The 19,702-nt window shown below is 43.7% G+C and overlaps 1 protein-coding gene across 10 annotated transcripts in view; it reads right to left on the reverse strand.

The window, feature by feature from the left end:
• Positions 1-19,702, reverse strand: part of clip1a (CAP-GLY domain containing linker protein 1a) — a 51,647-nt gene that overhangs the window by 22,843 nt on the left and 9,102 nt on the right. For 5 of the 10 annotated variants that reach the window (XM_041836305.2, XM_041836303.2, XM_041836306.2 and 2 more), the window contains exons 2-14: positions 14,624-14,914; positions 10,109-10,638; positions 8,242-8,366; positions 7,849-8,065; positions 7,521-7,718; positions 7,143-7,234; positions 6,759-6,819; positions 4,189-4,293; positions 1,831-2,739; positions 1,453-1,569; positions 1,090-1,147; positions 685-768; positions 133-289 (exon numbers count right to left, since the gene is read on the reverse strand). In XM_041836305.2, the coding sequence (XP_041692239.1) occupies positions 133-289; positions 685-768; positions 1,090-1,147; positions 1,453-1,569; positions 1,831-2,739; positions 4,189-4,293; positions 6,759-6,819; positions 7,143-7,234; positions 7,521-7,718; positions 7,849-8,065; positions 8,242-8,366; positions 10,109-10,638; positions 14,624-14,714 (2,744 nt within the window). In that variant the 5' untranslated portion in view covers positions 14,715-14,914. The remainder of the gene's footprint in view (positions 1-132; positions 290-684; positions 769-1,089; positions 1,148-1,452; positions 1,570-1,830; positions 2,740-4,188; positions 4,294-6,758; positions 6,820-7,142; positions 7,235-7,520; positions 7,719-7,848; positions 8,066-8,241; positions 8,367-10,108; positions 10,639-14,623; positions 14,915-19,702) is intronic. The other 5 variants (XM_041836304.2, XM_041836310.2, XM_041836307.2 and 2 more) reach the window with 5 other exon arrangements.

Raw genomic sequence — 19,702 nt, forward strand, 5'->3', positions numbered from 1 at the left:
TGTCACACTCATTAAATATTGGCACTAGAGGAAACCTGATTGCGGACATCTCAGATGACAGTGACAGTAAACCAAACTATTTGAATATGTTTGAGAACACCTTTGTTTGTGACACTTCATTTCATTGTGTACCTTTCTTTCTGAGTGATGTCTTCATTCATTTTGGTAAGCTGTGCTGAAATGTCTCCTTGTGACTTCATCATGTCTGAGATGTCACTTTGGAGCTTGGCCTTGTCGTTTGCGAGCTGATCAAGCCTCTCCTCTCCAGCCTTTAGCTTCCTCTCCAGCCCTGAGTGAGAGGAAAACATAATCCAGTCATGAGTAACGAGCCTCAATCCACATACACACATACTGTACACAGCCAATTTGTTACACCACATAAACATCATGACTAACTAGGACTCTCTATAGTGATTATTTTAGTAAAACATTGGTGATATTTTGTGGTGTTGGTCAGGGATAACTTTCTCAAAACAGGTTGCCGTTGCCCTATTAATTCAGACATTGATTCAGTCATAACAACCTGGTTTATCTAGCAGAAACTCAACACTCCTAAAACAAGCAGGTTTGGAGACCCCTGGTATAGGTTGCAAAGTTACATTACTGAATGTTCGTAGGGAGAATGGTCATATTGAGCTGTGTGTACTGAAGGTTAAGAATCCCAGTGCTGGCCAGTGTTCTGACCTGCAAGTTGGCTTCTAAGAGCCTCTGATTCGGTGGAGAGTGATGTGCACTGCTCTTCTTTTTTGCCAAGCTTCTGAAGCAACTCTGACAGAGAATGAGGGAGGGAATTTAGAATGACACTACCAGCTTGCATCATTCAAATTCTTAGCACTATACAGCACAATTACATGCACTAATCTACTGTCTACTGCTTGGCTATGTGGACCAATATAATGAATTATTTGCATAAAACAACATCATTGCTAGTCATTAGATTAGCTTGAAGTCAACGTTTTGTTTCTAGGAAAATGATATGTCTTGCAGATAAAAACCCATGTAACCCAAGTAATAAGAAAACAAAGACTAACGTTGTTACAGGTACAACATCCTGTAACGTTGATACACGTAAAAAGTCAATATATTTACCTTGCATAGTTTGTGTTGACTTAGCCTGATCGTCTGTGCTTTCTGACAGTTTTTGTTTCTGAGGAAATAAAAAACTTTGATAAATACATTTGTGCATGCGTAGTGTCAGAGTTTTCCATGACAATAATTGACAACTAATAATGTTGTACACAAGTTATTTAACCAACATTTTTATTTAAGGATTATATCTTTGATGGTATCGTAAGTCTGTAATTGAAGGTAGATACTTTGTATCATTCCCATGAAAACAAAAAGCTAAAATTACCTGAGCTTACCTTGAGCCCTACAGTCCCATCAGTCATGCAAGGCCACCCATTCCCAACCCCTGGCGCCACACCACCAGTCATAAGCCCTAGTACTCACCAGGTTGCCCATCTCTTGCTCCAGGGAGACCTTGTCCTGCTGCACAGAGGTCAGGCTCTGCTGCAAGGAGAGGAGCTCCTGCTGCTTGCCCTCCAGCTCAGAGTTCAACTCACTGACCTACAGCCACAGGCCAAGGGGTGACACCATGGACATGGAGGACATTTTGAAGGGGGAAAAAATTATGAGTGACAAAATGAATGAAGGAAAAGCTAATAATGAATCAAATGAAACCAAAGTAAATGGCTTTGAAGGTAGGGATAAATCATTACAACATGAAATACCACAGGTGTGTTTCATGCTTATTTTTCTGGAAAACTCACAAAATAGACACTGAATATGGTCATGGACAATGGGAGTATGACGTGGGTATGGACCTACCTTGTTGCCCTGTGAGCGAGCTTGGCTCTGGGCCTCCTCCAGCTGGGTCCTCATGCTCTGGAGCGCTTGGTTACCTTGGCCTGCCTGGGACTGCAGGGCCTCCATAGCTGCCACCTGCTCCTGGACCTCCTTGGCCCTGTCCTGGGTCTGCTGGACTAGCTTAGCCTCATGCTCCTCCAGCTCCTTTACCTTCAGCTCAGCAGTGTGCAGTTTGCCCAGCACGTCCTCCATCTCCACCAGGTGCTGCTCCTCAGCACTCTCCACGCTGGACCGCAGGCTCTCCTCCAGGCACTCCTTCTCCTCCGACACGACCAGCAGCTGTTTGTTGAGCTCCGCCGTCTCCCGTGCCCGGGCTGCAGCCTCTGCCTCACACCTGGCCCCCGCCTCCTCCAGTGCCTGCTTGTGCTCCACCTTCAGCCTCTCCAGGGCACTCTTGGTCTCCACCAGCTCTGTCGCCTGGGAACCGGCCCCTTTGCTGAAGGACACCTGCAGCACCTCCATGGCCTGCTGGTGTGAGACGATGGCAGAATCCAGCTTGGAGCGCCACAGCTCTATGACGTCTGCATTCTCCTTCTCGTTCTGGCTGAGGCGCAGCTTCAACTGCTCGTTGTCTGTGGAGATCTTGGTGGATGAGACTTGGAACTGAGACAATGCCTCACTGTGGGCCTTCTCCTCTGCTGCCAGCTTCTCCTTCAGCCCAGCCAGCTCAACCTGTTGCTGGTCTTCCTGAGAGGCCAGCTGAGCCCTCAGAGAGCTCACCTCCTCCAGGAGAGGGGAGGTGGTGGAGTCTGAGCCCTCTGAGCTTTGCTGGACCTCCAGACGCAGCCGCAGGTCAGCCACCTCCCTTGTCCTAAGAACCAGGTCCCTCTCCAGTTCCATGATGCGGGACTTCTCTGACACCGTGGCCACCTATGGGACAGCACAACTCTGGCTCAAACAAAACTGTGTTCTTCAACCTTTGGAAACATTGTGATTGTGTGTGTACTGGCAGGACAAGAGGGTAGCTGTTCAAGCCCCCTGTCAGACAGGTCTACATGGGTCAATATTTTTCAAAGAGGGTCCTATACAAACAGATGTCCTTCATAGCTGCAGTAGTAGCGCAACGAAAGTTAACAGTGCAGACCTACATTTGCATTGGATGCCTACAGTTGAAGTATTACACCGCCCTCTAGTGGATATAAGCTGGAACCATATCAGTCATCACACATAATTCTTGTGTGTTGAACTACTGTCCCCAAATGCTGCAGCTTCTACTGGTTTTCATCCATACCTTTATATCAGAGGTCAATTTAGACCAGAGAAACTAGATAGTTAAGACTCTCACCAACTAATTACGTCAACTGATTAATTAAGAACCAGGGGAAAAACTAAACCAGCAGAGACTATGGCCCTTGAGGATGGCAGTTTAATACCCCATCATTGGCTGTGAAACCCCTGACGGAAGCATAAAAGCATTGCAAAGTGGTGGGAGTAGGAGATAGACTTGCAAGAGGGGGATCCCAGATGGGCAGGACAATTGGGGTTGGTAGGATTGGGGGGATGGGACAAAGGACAACTGGGAGCAAGGGATGGTTAGGCATAGGGGTGCTGTCTGGCTACCATGTGGCACCAGAAAACCTGTGGAGACTGTGGGCAGAGGAAAACATGGAGAAAGAGGCAAGAGAATACCAACTCTACGATGGAGAACCCTAATGATCCTATCTGTAGTGTGGCCCTGAAATGGCGTAAGTGGAAGTCTTGCTGTTCTCTGGCTAAAACCTAATCTGAAAAGAACAGGATTGTTGTATAGTTTCCCTATAAGTATAGTATTGTTTTTTTTTTTTTTTTTTTGGGGGGGGATATTGCATTTCAACCCAATAAACAAGGTTTAAATCCTGAGTGTTTCAAATGTTTTGAGTGACAGCAGCCATGTGGTTAAGATTCCTGTACTGGTGAGACACAGGAATGGGAATGGTTCATGTTTGACAAAATGGGAAGAGAATGAAAGCCTGGGAAAGATGCTGCATATTATAAAGCTACGTTGCAATTGGTTCTCTGACTTACAGCTGAGGCCAAGAGATAATATTCTTAGATGCTACTTGCTAGCAAGTAAAAAGATTAGTCAACTACACCATTCAATGTTTGCTTAGTGACATTCAAATGCAGTTAAATACAGACTCCCCATTCACAGGCCTCTATGGCAGGAATGGTAAAAATAAAAACATAAAAAAAGCTTATGTAAGCCAGTGCTACAGGTATCTGGAGATCCTCTGTAACCCCTTGTACCCCCTCCCAAGATTTGCAACATTACCCCCGGTACCATCCCCACTCCACCCCTCTTTCCAAACGCACCACCGTGCAGAGAGCAAGATCCATTACCCTAGTGTCTTCTAATTCTCTCTGGAGTTTCTCAGCTTTGGTCTTTTCAAAGAGCAGGCTCTGTTCAAGCTCCTTAATGTGGGCATGCTCCAGTTTGGTCTGCGTCTGTTAGTAAAGAAGGGAGAGGAAGAGAACACAACCAGTGCCACCATCACATGCCAGCCCAACGCAGATAGAGGGAGAGTGAGGGAAGGTTTGGGGGTGGGTGAAGGAGGCGGTGGAGGGAGGTGGAGTGGGGATGGGAGGGAAGGGTACCCCATGCAGATCCCATGCCTAGCACAGGTGAGCATTGGGGATGTTGCTGGAGGATGATATGAGGATATGGTAGAAGCAGCAAGGGAGAGGGGAGATGTGTTATGCTTATGGATGTGCAGTTGTTGGTTGTGATGAGAGGAATCCATGCAGAATGACCTGGAGAACAACCAAAGGGAAAGACTAGGAAGGAATGCATATAAGTATGTGTGAACAACAGAGTGAGCGAGCCAGCAAATGAGTGCAAATCGAAATGGACGTGACCACATAGAAAAAGGGAAAGCACTGTTGGCATGTTTTTGCGTTCCCCACCACCATCTCCTGCTTTACTCTATGATTTTGAGGGCCTTTATGCACATTCATGTGAACAGGAAAGGGAGACGAAACTTAACTATTCACATGAAACAGCAAAGTGTGGCAGGTTGTAACAGCAACACTGCTCTCTCTCGCTCTCTTTTGTGATCACACCCATTTGTTTAGTGAGTATAAAGATCACTGATCAGTAGATAAAACAATATCAGAAACCATGTACATTTATTTTAAAAAACAACTTAGAACAGACAAATCAGTAAATTACTAGTATCCCCCCCCAATTCATTAAGTTCAACCTTAAGATTAAAATGCCCCTAATTTTTCAATATCCCCTATTCTGAATTGCTACCAAGTGCAGAACATTTACTTCTGATTTCAACAGATTGCAATGGAAGGTTGGAGCTCAAGACTGTGACTAGGCTGTGAGATGGTGGAGGGGAGCATCTCCAGTGGTTCCATGCTTAGCACTGGGCCAACATGAAGGACAAGAGGAGAAGAAAAAGCAGCAGTAACATCACTGACTGAAGCAGTTACAGGACAACATTAGTACACCGTCAGTTGCTTGAAATCAACAGAAAGCATTTGCTGTGTTGGTTTGGTTTGTTGGTTTTAGTGTTTTTTTTTGTTTTTTTAAAAAGCTGCATGCATGTGAATAACACATTTTTTGCAGTAAGTAGTACACAGACCATTAGTATGCAATCAAATGAAGATTTTAAAAAAGGTGGTATTACTTCTAACCCTGTAGCACTCATTTTTAAAGATAACATTTGAAGTGGGACGCCTTCGGGGTAATTGAGATGGTCCCCTGATTGGAGTTGCACTGTGGGATAGATAATGACACAAATCAGACATGTGTACATGTTAAACAGCCCCCGAGTCCACTTGCTTCCCAGTCTCTGCTCCGTAAACAAAGATATGGTTTGCCAAGGGAGAGGCAGAAATAGTAAGTCGTTTTCCAAGAAATAGCCCACCTTTCCTCATTCCCATCAAGTAGCACTAGAGCGATGGTGAAGAACACTTTGCTAAGATTACAGTCTGATGTGCCACTGGTATTTCTTAGCGAGAGGGGAGCAGGAAAGAAATAAACACCAACTACTTCCTAAAATTATCCTTGGCTTGGGTGTTTATTTCAAGCAAACTGTGTTCCAAAACATTCAAGCTGTGTTAATTTTCACACGCTAGATAGTCATGAAATGAGGAAGACCTCCAGGTTTGTGAAGCTCGGTCTAAGCAAGGCACTGCACATATTTGGATAAATCACAATACATGGATAATAGTTTGGGGGGTTATTTGTACATCAGTGAGTCTTCACAGTGTCATGCTCAGGCTGATCGTCTACAATGCGCAGAAGCATGACTTCATGGACACTAAAATAACATCAGAGCCAGGCTCAGTCAGGTCTGCTCCATGGAGGAACGGATGACCTTGCGGTCACTTGTGTCATCCGTACCATAGAGAGAATGAGATATCAGTCTTGAGTCTCATTTTACTGGGCATATGAGATGGCATCCATCATGCAACAAACCTAATAGGACTGTGGGCACTGGGCAGGACGGATCTCTGATATAGACAGACTGCAGAGAATATTTAATGCTCAGTCCTTGGCATACTAGATTAAGGAGATGTCACTGACAAGGACACCAATCACTCACTTGCCAACTTAAAATCACAAGCCGGTGGCCAAACTGGTGATAAAATGCATACAGAGTAGCCAAATTGGGACCTTCGATAAGATTTATTTATTCATTATGTTAGAATCTAATGCACATTCTCCACCACTTTAATCTCAGGGATTTTGAGCAGGGATGTTGCGGAGTGACTTTTAATTCACAGATGGACTGAGTTGCAGTGTTGGTGTATTTCTGATATACCTCAGCATCAAATTGATTAATTACAGTCACTTAGGGGCAGATTTTAACTTAAGATAGGGACATGTCAAAGATGTGCATACAAAGGAAAGCTGTATCCATATTTTTGTGTTTGTGTAGAAGAGTGTGTGTGTTTACCTCCAGGTCTCCTTTGGTAATGCAAGCTTCCTCCACGCGGAACTGGAGGTCCTCCACTTTCCTATCACACAGAGCACAGTTGATATTATAGTTCAGGAAAATTTAACATAAGAGGTCTGAAAAAGGAATCAAGGATCAAGGGTTTGAAACATGGTTTCAATCTGACCTTGGAATCATATTCTAGGTTCTAAATTCAACACTCCACACTACACTGTGGAGATTGGATGTACATACTTCATATGTCCTTTTCCCCCCATTTCCCTCCTGTGATACTGAACTGATAACCTTATAACACATCTTTCCACCATCAGAACATAGTTATACCCATAGTTAGACCCGCTACCCACAGGTCTCCCTTCACACCACACCCCTCTGAAGCCTCACCTCTTCTCCTCCTCCAGCTGATTGAGCAGCTCAACCTTCTCCTTGTCTGCAGCCTCCACCAGGGTGCGTAATTGGTCCATCTTGGCCTCCATCTTCACAACACATGAATATATATTCATTAAAACAGATCATGAATATAAGTTGAGAGACACTCAAGAAAAAACTACATTATGGAAGGCCGCTATGCATCCAGCGGTTGGCTGTAAAAACACAAGTGTTTTCTCATTTACAGTGGTGAGCATTGGCAGCAGATGGCAGTACAGAGGTTTATGTAACATGAGTGTGTGATTGAGGTACAGCATTAAGGTGTTTTCATGGGTCCTCCTCAAATTACGCAAGGTTTGTCATTGTCATGTATGAAACTAGGTATGTATTGACCTGCTCCTGGTCCTCTCTCAGCAGGGTCAGTTCCTGCTCCACCTCGCCCACATGGGTGGTTGCCTTGGCCACCTCTGCCCTCTCCATGTCCCGCTCTGCCATCAGCTGCTCGATGTGCTGCTGCTTCTCCTTCAGCACCTCCTGAACTGCTGTGGTGCCAGAGATCTTTCTCGAGTACCGCGATGACGTTTCTGTCAGCTGTGGTGGGGGGTAGAAGAAGAGTGTTTAGACTGGTTAATGGGGGGGATGGGAGATCTACTCAGGACAGCAAAAGACAAGACCAATTAAAGTATGAATGCACTTATGAGTGTGTGTATGTGTGCCTCACCAGGCCTGTGCGGCTGGGCTTGGCGCTGACGGAGGAGGCCACAGAGCTCATGGAGCTGATGGAGGAGGCGCTGGGGCTGCGCTTCAGGCCTGAGGGCGTGGCCACCAACTTCCGCACCGTGGTCTTTGCCTTGGCCGGCGTGGTGGAGGGGAAGCCGATGCGCGTGACCTTGTGGACTGGGGCAAACAGGCCATACTTGGGTTGGCATTGAAAGTATCTGCGGAAATACAAATGAAGGGGATAAAACAAAAAACAGATGTCACTGCCCCCCCCAAAATAATATATTAATAACACCCATAAGACTTGGCTGTACTTAACTCTCTTTTAAACAAATTTGTTGCAAGAGTGGCATCTTTCTCAAGCCTGTGTGATAATCCTCTCTGGTCTGATTACCTGGTTCCTGCCACTGCCCCATCGTTTTTTCCAAGGGGCTCATCCAGTTCCACACCACACCACTCTCCCTTGGCAAAGTCTGTTTCACCAAGAAAGCGAACCACACCAGCTTTTGTGCCACCAACCTGCAGTGAAGGTACAAAGAAAGAGTTCAGATTACCGAAATAATCTCAAAAGCACCTAGAGGGTAACTAGCTTGGCAAAAAAAGAATAATAATAATAAAAAAAACTAGCTTGGCATGAGATAAAACCAAGGCAACAGTAGAAATAATAATCATAATAATCAATACATGCAACCTGTCAACATCACAGGGCTGATAAATACATCATCAGTGTTTCCTTTTCTAATTCTCTAAAGCAGTGATCACTTTCTAAGTCAAAATGCAAGCCAAGATCTACCGCTCCGATTTGTTTTAAACATGACTTAAAAAACGTAAGCCTATGCAACATTAACCAATTAGAAACAGTTCTGTAGCAATGAGGTTTGTGCAGTAGGCTATAGGCCCATTACATTATCTCTGCATATTGGCTATGCTTGAATTGCCCTGCCAATGTTGTTCTTCTCAGACCATTTAAAAATGATATGGTAATAGATAATTAGTTGTATTACTTGTGAGGGACAGCTTTTTTCTTTCTTTCTTGGGACTGATGGCCTGTCTGAGGGGAGGGAAGGAGCAGCGGTGAGCTGCCTATCAACCGACTCACCGTCCCTCCACTCTCCCGTGAGTGCAAGTAGGGAGAACGTGCATTTTATGGCTTATAAAAGCTTTGAACAAAGTGTTGAGTGTTGAATAACAACTTAAACATGAACTTAATCATGAAAACAGCAGCACTTTGCTGTATTCGTTGAGTCACTCTCTAGTCATGGTTTTAAAAGTTTTGAAATCTCACAGTATCAACTTTGCTGTGTTTTCGAGGCTTCTTTTTACAGTCTATGGCTTGAGGAAACTGTGCAGACACGGTGATCTGAGATACCTGATTGGCCAGCGGTAGGCCTATAGGTGCACTTGATTTGTTCTCTGGGGCTGCCGGGTAGGCGGAGTTCTCTACCTTCAGACACATGAAATTGTTAAATATGGGAACACTTTGGCATCCTGGCACTAGGGCTGCTGAATCAAGTGCACCTAGCACCAACAGCGCAAAACAAATAAAAAATATATAGGAATGCAAAGCTTTATCGTTTGTTTTTTTACAGAAACCTTTGGTGATCAACTAGTAATGCCTTGGAGATCGACCAGTCTATCGCGATCGACCGGTTGGTGACCACTGCTTAAAAGGGAGAAGTGAGGAATACTGTGGTGAGAAAAGCACCCTCCCTTCCTCTGAGCGTGGGTGACATTTCCTCTTAACACAATGTGTTACACAGCCTACAGACTGAGGCTGACGGAGAGAAAGAAAGAGGGGCCTTGGACAACATTCAGGACGGAAGGTGCTCATAAGAGGACAGAGCTCGGCTGTGAACTGAGGGACTATACACAGAAACTGAACTCACTGAATTGAGCACACTGAGGAGTGTTAGAACGGATGTTCTCATTGGTCAGTGAGAAGTTGGGAAGGAGGTGGGTGGAGGTTGTGTTCCGCAGACACATTCCTGAGAGATTACCATGGTAAGCGGGAGGAGGGGTCAGTCGTGTGACTCTGAGACAAGCCTGTATTTACAGCAATGTGGCCACACAAGGGGAGGGGGCGGGGGCTTAGCCCTCTAACCTGGAACAGGGGTAGGAGGCCAGGAGACAGTCTCAATAGGGAGAGGGGGAACATTTCAGACAAACTTGCATAGATGGACTAGCAGGCAGGTGCTTCAGGATAAAAGCTGCCTGATCCAAAATAACAGCTGCATTCAAAGTGTAAATGAACTAAGCCTTACCAAAACGCGGTCTCCATTCTTCAGCTCCCTCTCCCCCTTCTTGACCGAGCTGGTGTCTGAGAGGTTGGAGATGGACTCACTGTTTGTGCGTGCCAGGTTGGAGGCTAGAGTGGCTGGCGTAGCGGGCGTTGCAGTTGAGGCTTTTTTGACAGAGGGGGTGTGAGAGGCCAGGCTGGCGGTGGAGGGGGTGGGCGACCCAGCCCGAGACGGAGGTGCTGTCTGAGTACCGTTGGCATCGCCCTCTGTGTAGGACAGCTTAGAGGGGCGCGTGAATATGCCCTTCAGGGCCTCGCACTGGAAATAGCGCACCCCTGCCACCGAGCCATCGTTCTTCCCAATGGGCTCATCCAACACTATGCCGGCCCACTGCCCTGGTGCAAACTGAGCCTCCCCCAGGAACTGCACCACGCCAGGTTTGTTCCCATTCACCCACACTCGCTCCCCGACCTGGAAGTTCTCCCCACCATCTTGTGTCCCAGCTGCACTGCCATCTGGAGTGGACTTGTCGGCTGCAGCTACTTTGGATCCTGCTGCATGGAAACAGGTGGAAATCATCCAATTACTGCCAGTGTGCCAACGCCACTAAAGTTGGTCCGTGGTTAGCTGAGCTAACAGGGTTAACATGAAGGAATTAGCCCACAGAAAATGACACCTTTACCCTGCTATTCTTACCCCAGAGTGAAATATGTTACATACAGTGCCTTCAGAAAGTAGTCACACCCCTTTACTTTTCCCACATTTTGTTATTACAGCCTGAATTTAAAATGTATTAAATTGAGATGTGTCACTGGCCTACACACATTACCCCATAATGTCAAAGTGTAATTATGTTAGACATTTTTACAAATTAATAAAAAATGAAAAGCTGAAATGTCTTGAGTCAATAAGTATTCAACCCCTTTGTCACGACAAGACTAAATAAGTTCAGGAGTAAAACATTGCTTAACAAGTCACATAAGTTGCATGGACTCACTCTGTGTGCAATAATAGTGTTTAACATGATTTTTTTATGACTACCTCATCTCTGTATCCCACACATACAATTATCTGTAAGGTCCCTCAGTCGAGCAGTGAATTTCAAACACAGATTCAACCACAAAGACTAGGGAGGTTTCCCAATGTCTCGCAAAGAAGGGCACCTATTTGTAGATGGGTAAAAATAAATAAAGCAGACATTGAATATCCCTTTGAGCATGGTAAAGTTATTAATTACACTTTGGATGGTGTATCAATACTCCCAGTCACTACAAAGATACAGACGTCCTTCCTAACTCAGTTGCCGGAGAGGAAGGAATCCGCTCAGGGATTTCACCATGAGGCCAATTGTGACTTTAAAACAGTTACCGAGTTTAATGGCTGTGATAGCAGACAACTGAAGATGGATCAACTACATTGTATTTACTCCACAACACTAAACTAAATGACAGAGTGAAAAGAAGGAAGCCTGTACAGATTACAAATATTCCAAAGCATGCATCTTGTTTGCAATAAGGCATTAAAATAAAATTGCAAAAAATGTGGCAAAGAAATTAACTTTATGACCTGAATACAAAGCGTTATGTTTGGCGCAAATCCAACAAGACATCACTGAGTACCACTCTTCATATTTTCAAGCGTGGTGGTGGCTGCATCACGTAATGGGTTATGCTGTTTATCTACAAGGACTAGGGAGTGTTATTGGATAAAAAGAAACTAAGCACAGGCAACATCCTAGTGGAAAACCTGGTTCAGTCTGCTTTCCAATAGACACTGGGAGACAAATTCACCTTTCAGCAGGACAATAACCTAAAACACAAGGCCAAATATACACTGGAGTTGCTTACCAAGACGACATTGAATGTTCCTGAGTGGCCTAATTACAGTTTTGACTTAAAGGTGCTACACATAGGATTTCTTAGAATTTTTGCATTGTAATTTCAGAAAATTTCCATAATATATCTGGCGCTAATAGTGGAATGACAGTGTTTCACAATATTACTTACCAGGCAGTGAAATGTCCTTGTTTTCGAAAGAAAATTAAAAAAATTGTCCATTAAAATAACATAAAATTGATCAGTGTAGACATTGTTAATGTTGTAAATGGCTATTGTAGCTGGAAACGGCTGATTTTTAATGGAATATCTACATAGGCGTACAGAGGCCCATTATCAGCAACCATCAGTCCTGTGTTCCAATGGCACGTTGTGTTTGCTAATCCAAGTTTATCATGTTAAAAGGCTAATTGATCATTAGAAAACCCTTTTGCAATTATGCTAGCACAGCTGAAAACTGTTGTGCTGATTAAAGAAGCAATAAAACTGACCTTTATGAGACTAGTTGAGTATCTGGAGCATCAACAATTGTGGGTTCGATTACAGGCTCAAAATGGCCAGAAACAAATAACTTTCTTCTGAAACTCGTCAGTCTATTCTTGTTCTGAGAAATGAAGGCTATTGCATGCGAGAAATTGCCAAGAAACGGAAGATCTCGTACAACGCTGTGTACTACTCCCTTCACAGAACAGCGCAAACTGGCTCTAACCAGAATAGAAAGAGGAATGGGAGGCCCCAGTGCACAACTGAGCAAGAGGACAAATACATTAAGTGTCTAGTTTGTGAAACAGACGCCTCACAGGTCCTCAACTGGCAGCGTCATTAAATAGTACCCGCAAAACACCAGTCTCAACGTCAACAGTGAAGAGGCGACTCCGGGATGCTGACCTTCTAGGCAGAGTTGCAAAGAAAAAGCCATATCTCAGACTGGCCAATAAAAAGAAAAGATTAAGATGGGCAAAAGAACACAGACACTGGACAGAGGAAGATTGGAAAAAAGTGTTATGGACAGACGAATCGAAGTTTGAGGTGTTCGGATCACAAAGAAGAACATTTGTGAGACGCAGACCAAATGAAAAGATGCTGGAGGAGTGCTTGATGCCATCTTTCAAGCATGGTGGAGGCAATGTGATGGTCTGGGGGTGCTTTGGTGGTGGTAAAGTGGGAGATTTGTACAGGGTAAAAGGGATCTTGAAGAAGGAAGGCTATCACTCCATTTTGCAACGTCATGCCATACCCTGTGGACAGCGCTTGATTGGAACCAATTTCCTCCTACAACAGGACAATGACCCAAAGCACAGCTCCAAACTATTTAGGGAAGAAGCAGTCAGCTGGTATTCTGTCTATAATAAGCTGTAATTGCTCCCAAGGTGATTCTAACATGTATTGACTCAGGGGTGTGAATACTTATGTAAATTATGTTGTTTTCTAAACATGGGTGAGAATTTTATTTTATTTTATCAATTTTGAATTCAGGCTGTAACACAATAAAATGTGGAATAAGTCAAGGGGTATGAATAATTTCTGAAGGCACATTCTACTGTCAACATTTGATCAGGCCCAATAATTAAGGTTGCCTGATTTTCTATATACAAATAAATTGGCTCATATGTTAATAGCTGAGCAATGCACTAATAATGTCATTTACATGAGGTCAAACTTCACAGTCGCATTTTCACATGACCTCTGACTGTCAACTAGGGGTGTAACGATTCGTTTTAACAACGATTCGATTTGTATCACGATTCGTGGTTGTCGATACGATTCAAGGACGATATTGGTTCATTTAGAACGATATGATCCGAAACGATTCAGTGACTTGAAATCGATTCAGTAACCTTTTAGCCAAAAATTCAACCAGTGTGACTGAAATAAATACCTGGATACTGGACAGTGCAGGTGAAGTTTCCTAGATTCCTGTTTCTTGTAAGGACCGCAATGGTGGCTTGATAATTTCTCGCTCAGTCGGCTTCTCCTCTGTCGTCCGCCATGCTATGTTTTGTTGTCTTGGCGCCTTTGCGCTGCTGCTGGCGCGATGACGTCACGGATAGGCAGACTGAATCGAGTAATGTTTAAAGCCTTTATCATTAAAAGTGCTAAGAAAAAACATCCATATAAAGTCTGACGTGCTTAAATCCAATGGGTTATTTCCTAGTATCGATACAATCGATTTATTACATTTTAAAACGATGTTAGATCGATATATGTTGTCCAAAAGGCCAACTCGCCGAGCACAGATCGATGTAGTTGGATCATAGGAATATAAATCGATACATCGATGTAGTAGATGGATCGTTACACCCCTACTGTCAACGCTTTGAAACAAAATACCAGCACAGGGTTCACATTTTACACACCAAGATAAAGCCTGCTGTGTCTAAAGCCTCTAGTGGACTCAATTCACCAAATGTATCCTACTTAAAAATATAGTTAATCCACCATATTGGAGAGATTTGGGGGATAAATACTATAGCTTACAGATCCAAAATGGCCAGTGACTGATCAGCATAATGTCTACATCAAATCTAGTCAAGCCGCATCAGCAGATCCAGACTGATGAAGCAGTAAAGCCCATTTTATTGCAACCGTAAGCTGATTGATGACATCAAAGCCAGAGGTTAGGTGCTGTAGCTACCACAGCCCATAATGAGAAGCAGCAAGGCCATGAGAACTGCTGGTGCTAAGAGGGACGAGGACCTCTTACCAGTGGAGGGTGTGGTCTTGGTGGCTGGCGCCCCCGTCGACCTGCCTATCTTGCTGGGCGCTTTGAGCCCGCTGGGCTTGGTTGTGCTCATGTTTCCTCTCTGTGTGCTGTGAAATCCACAGGGCCTTTCTGTCCGTCAGTGGGCGCCGGCTGACCCCAAATCATTGACGTAGTTGTGCTCAGACTCTGAGATGACAACGCTCTGAGTCATGCACCAAAATAAATCTAACAAAAATAAAAGGTAGGAAAAGGGGTGAGGGAGAAAAAAAAGGTGCCCCTCAAAAAAGGACCCTGTTAAGAGAGAGGAGAAAGACAAATTAGTGCAACAAACAGCTTTGTCTAGTATGTATTTGAGTTAGCCTAGTTTTTTCATATTATTTACTTTGCATAGAAGACTACTAATGATAATATCATGAGCAGCATAATAAACCACATTAAAGGGAACGGGATTTTCACAGAATAATCATATACTTCAGTCTTCAGTTAAATGGAAAGCCAGGGGGAGGGTTGTTTCACTGCTCCAATATTTACTTTGTGGACGTGACTTTTCAAATACTGCCCTCTTATATTGATTTGTTCACTTGGTATAATTAGTTCCACTTCAACTTCATGGGTGGCACTGACAAGGCTCATTGTTTACAATGGATTAATGGGGAGCATAGACGGGCTGAACGGTCTGCCCTTGACATTCAAATGATCTTATGTTCTTATGTCATTGCAGTCTTATGACAACAAGCAGTGCTCCCCCCTGACTGACCCGTCACAGTGAGTCCTATACTAAAAATACTCTGTCACAAGCCAGGCCACATTCAAGTGTCTCTGTGTGTCTGTGCGCATGTATTTGTCACCACCATACTACAACAAACTCTCTCTTTCCCTTTCTCTCCCTCTCATGCACACAAAGTCAATCAGTCTTCTAAATCAACAACCCTAGTACCATTCAGAAACACAGGCAGGAAAAAAAAGAAAGAGTGAAAGAGAAACAGTGAGATGCACCTGACCGGAGCTTAAATCCTCTTTCAACACCAGACATAAAGACCCCAAGGCCCGCATTTGTCAGAGTACACTCATTTTGTTTTGCTCAATAACATGATGTTCTACCCTCATTGCTTTAAAGATTAATTGAAACGCTAAAACAAACAGTGATATCATGTTATCATATGTATGTAATAATATACAGTGAAAGGAAACTTTAAAAAACGGCAGAAAAGCAAAATATTTGACTTTTGTCAAACACCTCGTAAGTACTTGTAAAATGTAGGTCGCCGCCATATTGGAATGACGTATACGACTGACGTCATCGGAATGGTAGCGTGAGATTGCGTCTCAGCCCCGCACATCAGCACACAGAGGTCAATTTAAAAATGGAAGGCCGATCCATCGAAGCTGTCCCTGTTCATCCCCTGGCATATACCTTTAAACCTGTTCTTCATGGTCCCCTAGTAGCACCTTCAGTACCTTTTGAGCAAGAGAATGTAGTTGTAGACAGATTACACCACAGGCTGAACAATTGCAAGTGGTGCACTTGTGGCAACTGCACTGCGATGCCCATGGTCACAGAGTCGATCTGTTGCAAAGAAGCAGCCCTACATAACCTGCGTGTCGGTGGTGGACCAGGACAACTACCTTGTATCGTTAATCACAGGCTCTTCACCATGCTCTGTGAAGGGCGAGACCTTTTGGAGGTGGCCATGCTATCCCTGAAGGACATACAGGCAGAAAGTTTGGTGCACCCTATAAACAGAAGGTACCGTAAAGTTACTAGACATTGTTTACATTTTAGAAGAGCTAGTTAGCTAGTAAGGAACTAGCTAGCTAATAGATTATCCTGCATTGGCACTGCGCTGTTTGATCATATTGATGTGTATTGGGTGAAAGTGGAAATGTCATAAACGTCAATGAATGTAAACAAAACCTTAATCAGAGGCAGTGTGTTTGCTTGCTAGGAAAGCTACCCAGTTAGCTAGCTAAATAACTAAGTGAAGTTTGGTGAATTATGTCGCCCCACAACAAGTTGCCAAGATAGTTAGCTAGCTAGTTGTTTACAACCACTCTACATTCTTTTGCTGGCTACTGTAATGACAGGTGCGTTTGTTTACATTTTACAAATCGTGACACAATCCACTTTCAATGCCTATTATAATATTAGTAGGCTACATTGCATCCATTCCAATATCTAATAATCTATAATTAGCTATTTTCTGATTACCATACTTCTGATTACAATCATAAGCATTCTATTGCAGGACCTCAATAATTTCTTAGAAAAAAGGCACATTTAATAATCAATAGGCATGTTTCAGTCTTTACAGATTGACTGCCTATAGGCAATTCACCCTGTGGGCAAGAGGACACTTGGGAAGAGGAACAGAGTGCCTATACCTGCCTGTGTGGTCCATGCAAATTATCGCAGTTCCCCTCTGAAGAGGACTACGGATTTGAATATGCTTTTTATGATGGAAACATTTGACTCGCTCATGCAGCCTACTTTACAGTTTGTTGTTTATCCTTCATCTATTTTATGCAGCCTATTGTAGTAAATTGTGTAATGAATAACAAAATGGCTACATTTGAATTTCTCCATGCTAAATGTCTTTATGTAATTTAATTTATTCCACCACCACCAAATTGTTCCATATAGAGTATATAAGAAAGGATGCCTCTCTCGAGCTGTTCTCATTCTAGGTATGACGTCTCTCCCTGCACAGTGAGCATGTGAGCACCTTCTATTCACGCTCCTGGTGCATGCCAGGACAAGTTCACAGTTATTGTAAATAACTAATGGTGCTTTCAAGACAAATGGGAACTCGAAAAACGCACTTAAGTTGGAGATTTCAGAGTTCGCAGTTGTTTTGAACGCGGCATAAGTTATTGGCGCTCCTGGCTGTTTGTACATTACAGTGGTTCCTTTCGTGTGCATTATTGAACAGTAAGTTGCTTTCCATGTCACTGTTTATATTGTATTTCTCCTGTACATGTGTTAGCCAGCACACCATATTTCCCTCAGAGTTTAGATGTCAGTAATACCGTTTATGTCAGCAGCTAAGTGTGTTAATTAGGTAATTAGTCAAGTAAGCTAGCAATATGTATCTGTAGCATGGCTAGCTTCATAGCCACAAGCCATTGTCGCAACACGGATTGTCGCTTGAGTGGTAGGACATGGTAGTGGACTCCTTCTGTTCTGTAAAATTCATTACTACAGCCTGGAGCTATACAGTAAGACCCCCCTTTACACCTCTTTTGAGCTGGTTCTGTCTAAGCCATTTTCAGCTAGCTGCTATCTAGAGAAACTGTCAGCGAGACGTGACCACACACTGTCACTGCTAGCTGTCAGTGAGAAGTGACCATGCAACCGACGTGACGGTTTCTTGATGGCCGCACCCTATCGGTCAGTGAGAACGTTTAGAAAGTTTTTATTTACGTATGCAAGAAAGTTTTTATTTACGTATGCATGTTTTTGCAATTTTAGGGGTTGGGACATGCTTGGTGATCCTATTAGGTTATTAAAATGACCCTTACTTCATGAATCGTTTCAGTTACACTTTAATAAGCAACTCTAAAAAGGGCCCATTACATAGATTTAAAAACACTCCAATTACATGTTTCTAAATTCCTCACATGCCCACCACCAGTGCTCTGCTGTATTAGTGTGTGTTTGCCAGGGTTTACCAACCAATCAGGCCTAGCATATAGCTCTGTCCTCATCAAGCACAAGTCAATAGTCTTGGCCCTCCCTCTTCAACATAAACCGTAGAGCCAGTTCGTGTGAAGCTACAAACTCTAGGTAAAGAGGGAGGGATTAGTGCACAAACAGAAAATGATTAGGGTGTTTAGCAGCCCTCCTACAGGACAGACTACTAGATTAGCTAATAGCTAAAGACGATACAAGGGTCTAGCCTACCTGTAATTACCAGACTGACAATCAAAGGGTGACCTTGGCATATTCCGGCAAAGTTGGTGTTGTCCTTCAAAGATTTCTCAATAAGGGTACCTATTAATGTTTGAGAAATAGCATTAATAATGTAGTAACTGATTAAGCCTTAGGCCAGGGAGTGGCAACAGATGTGTTCTACTGTTAGCTAGCAATGTAGGTAGACTGAATTTTATTGACAGTCTTTGCTCAGACTTGCAGCATATTAGGAACTCAAAAGTGTTGAAATAATGTGTGTGGTTGAGAGAGCACAGAGCAGCAGGTGCACAGCAAGGCCTTCACATCAAGTTACTACCTTACCCCTGGAGGTCAACCACACTCTACTGCTGCTATGGCAACACAAACTATGCACTATTGTACAGAGGAATGTTGTCCTACAGAACATTGAACAGCTTCAGTTTTACATCTGGCCTACTGTTTAGGCTGGGGTTAGGTAACATCTGTAATGGAATAGGCTAGTTCAACTTCAAAAACGTTTATTATTACATTACAAATACAGCTATTGACAGATAGGTCTCCCCTGGTTCTGAGTGAGTGGGGCGGCAGGTAGCTTAGTGGTTAAGAGCGTTGTGCCAGTAACCGAAAGGTCGCTGGTTCTAATCCCCGAGCAGACTAGGTGAAAAATCTGCCGATGTGCCATTGAGCAAGGCCCTTAACCCTAATTGCTCATGTAAGTCGCTCTGGATAAGATGTAAATGTATCAAAATGCCCTGGATTACGGAAAACTGATAACTAAAGAAATGTTAAATGGATCTTGCTGCTAAGTCACAGACACATACCTTCCATTCCTCTGAAGCCCTAAGAGCTGGGTTAAATAAAACAAACTAGATCTCTCTCACACACACATCTACCTGAACTCAAAAAGAGATTTCTCAGCAGCACAGAATAAAGGGTGGGTCAGCAGCATTGACCCAATTTACATGCGACAGTTTTCCCCCTCTGTGGCTGAATGACACGCATTAGTACCCTGAGGTCAGGATGACGAGCACAGGCCCTCAAGGAAAAAGCACAGAAATGATTGATATCTTCATGGCAGCGAATAATGAGAGGATACATCGAGTAGAGTAGAGGGGTCTGTCCATTGACATGCCTGTTCTATTTGAGATAAGTTCACTATCTTCTCACTAATGTTCTACTCTATAAAAAAT

The sequence above is a fragment of the Coregonus clupeaformis genome, chromosome 18, assembly GCF_020615455.1.
Source record: "Coregonus clupeaformis isolate EN_2021a chromosome 18, ASM2061545v1, whole genome shotgun sequence".
Lineage (NCBI taxonomy): Eukaryota > Metazoa > Chordata > Actinopteri > Salmoniformes > Salmonidae > Coregonus > Coregonus clupeaformis.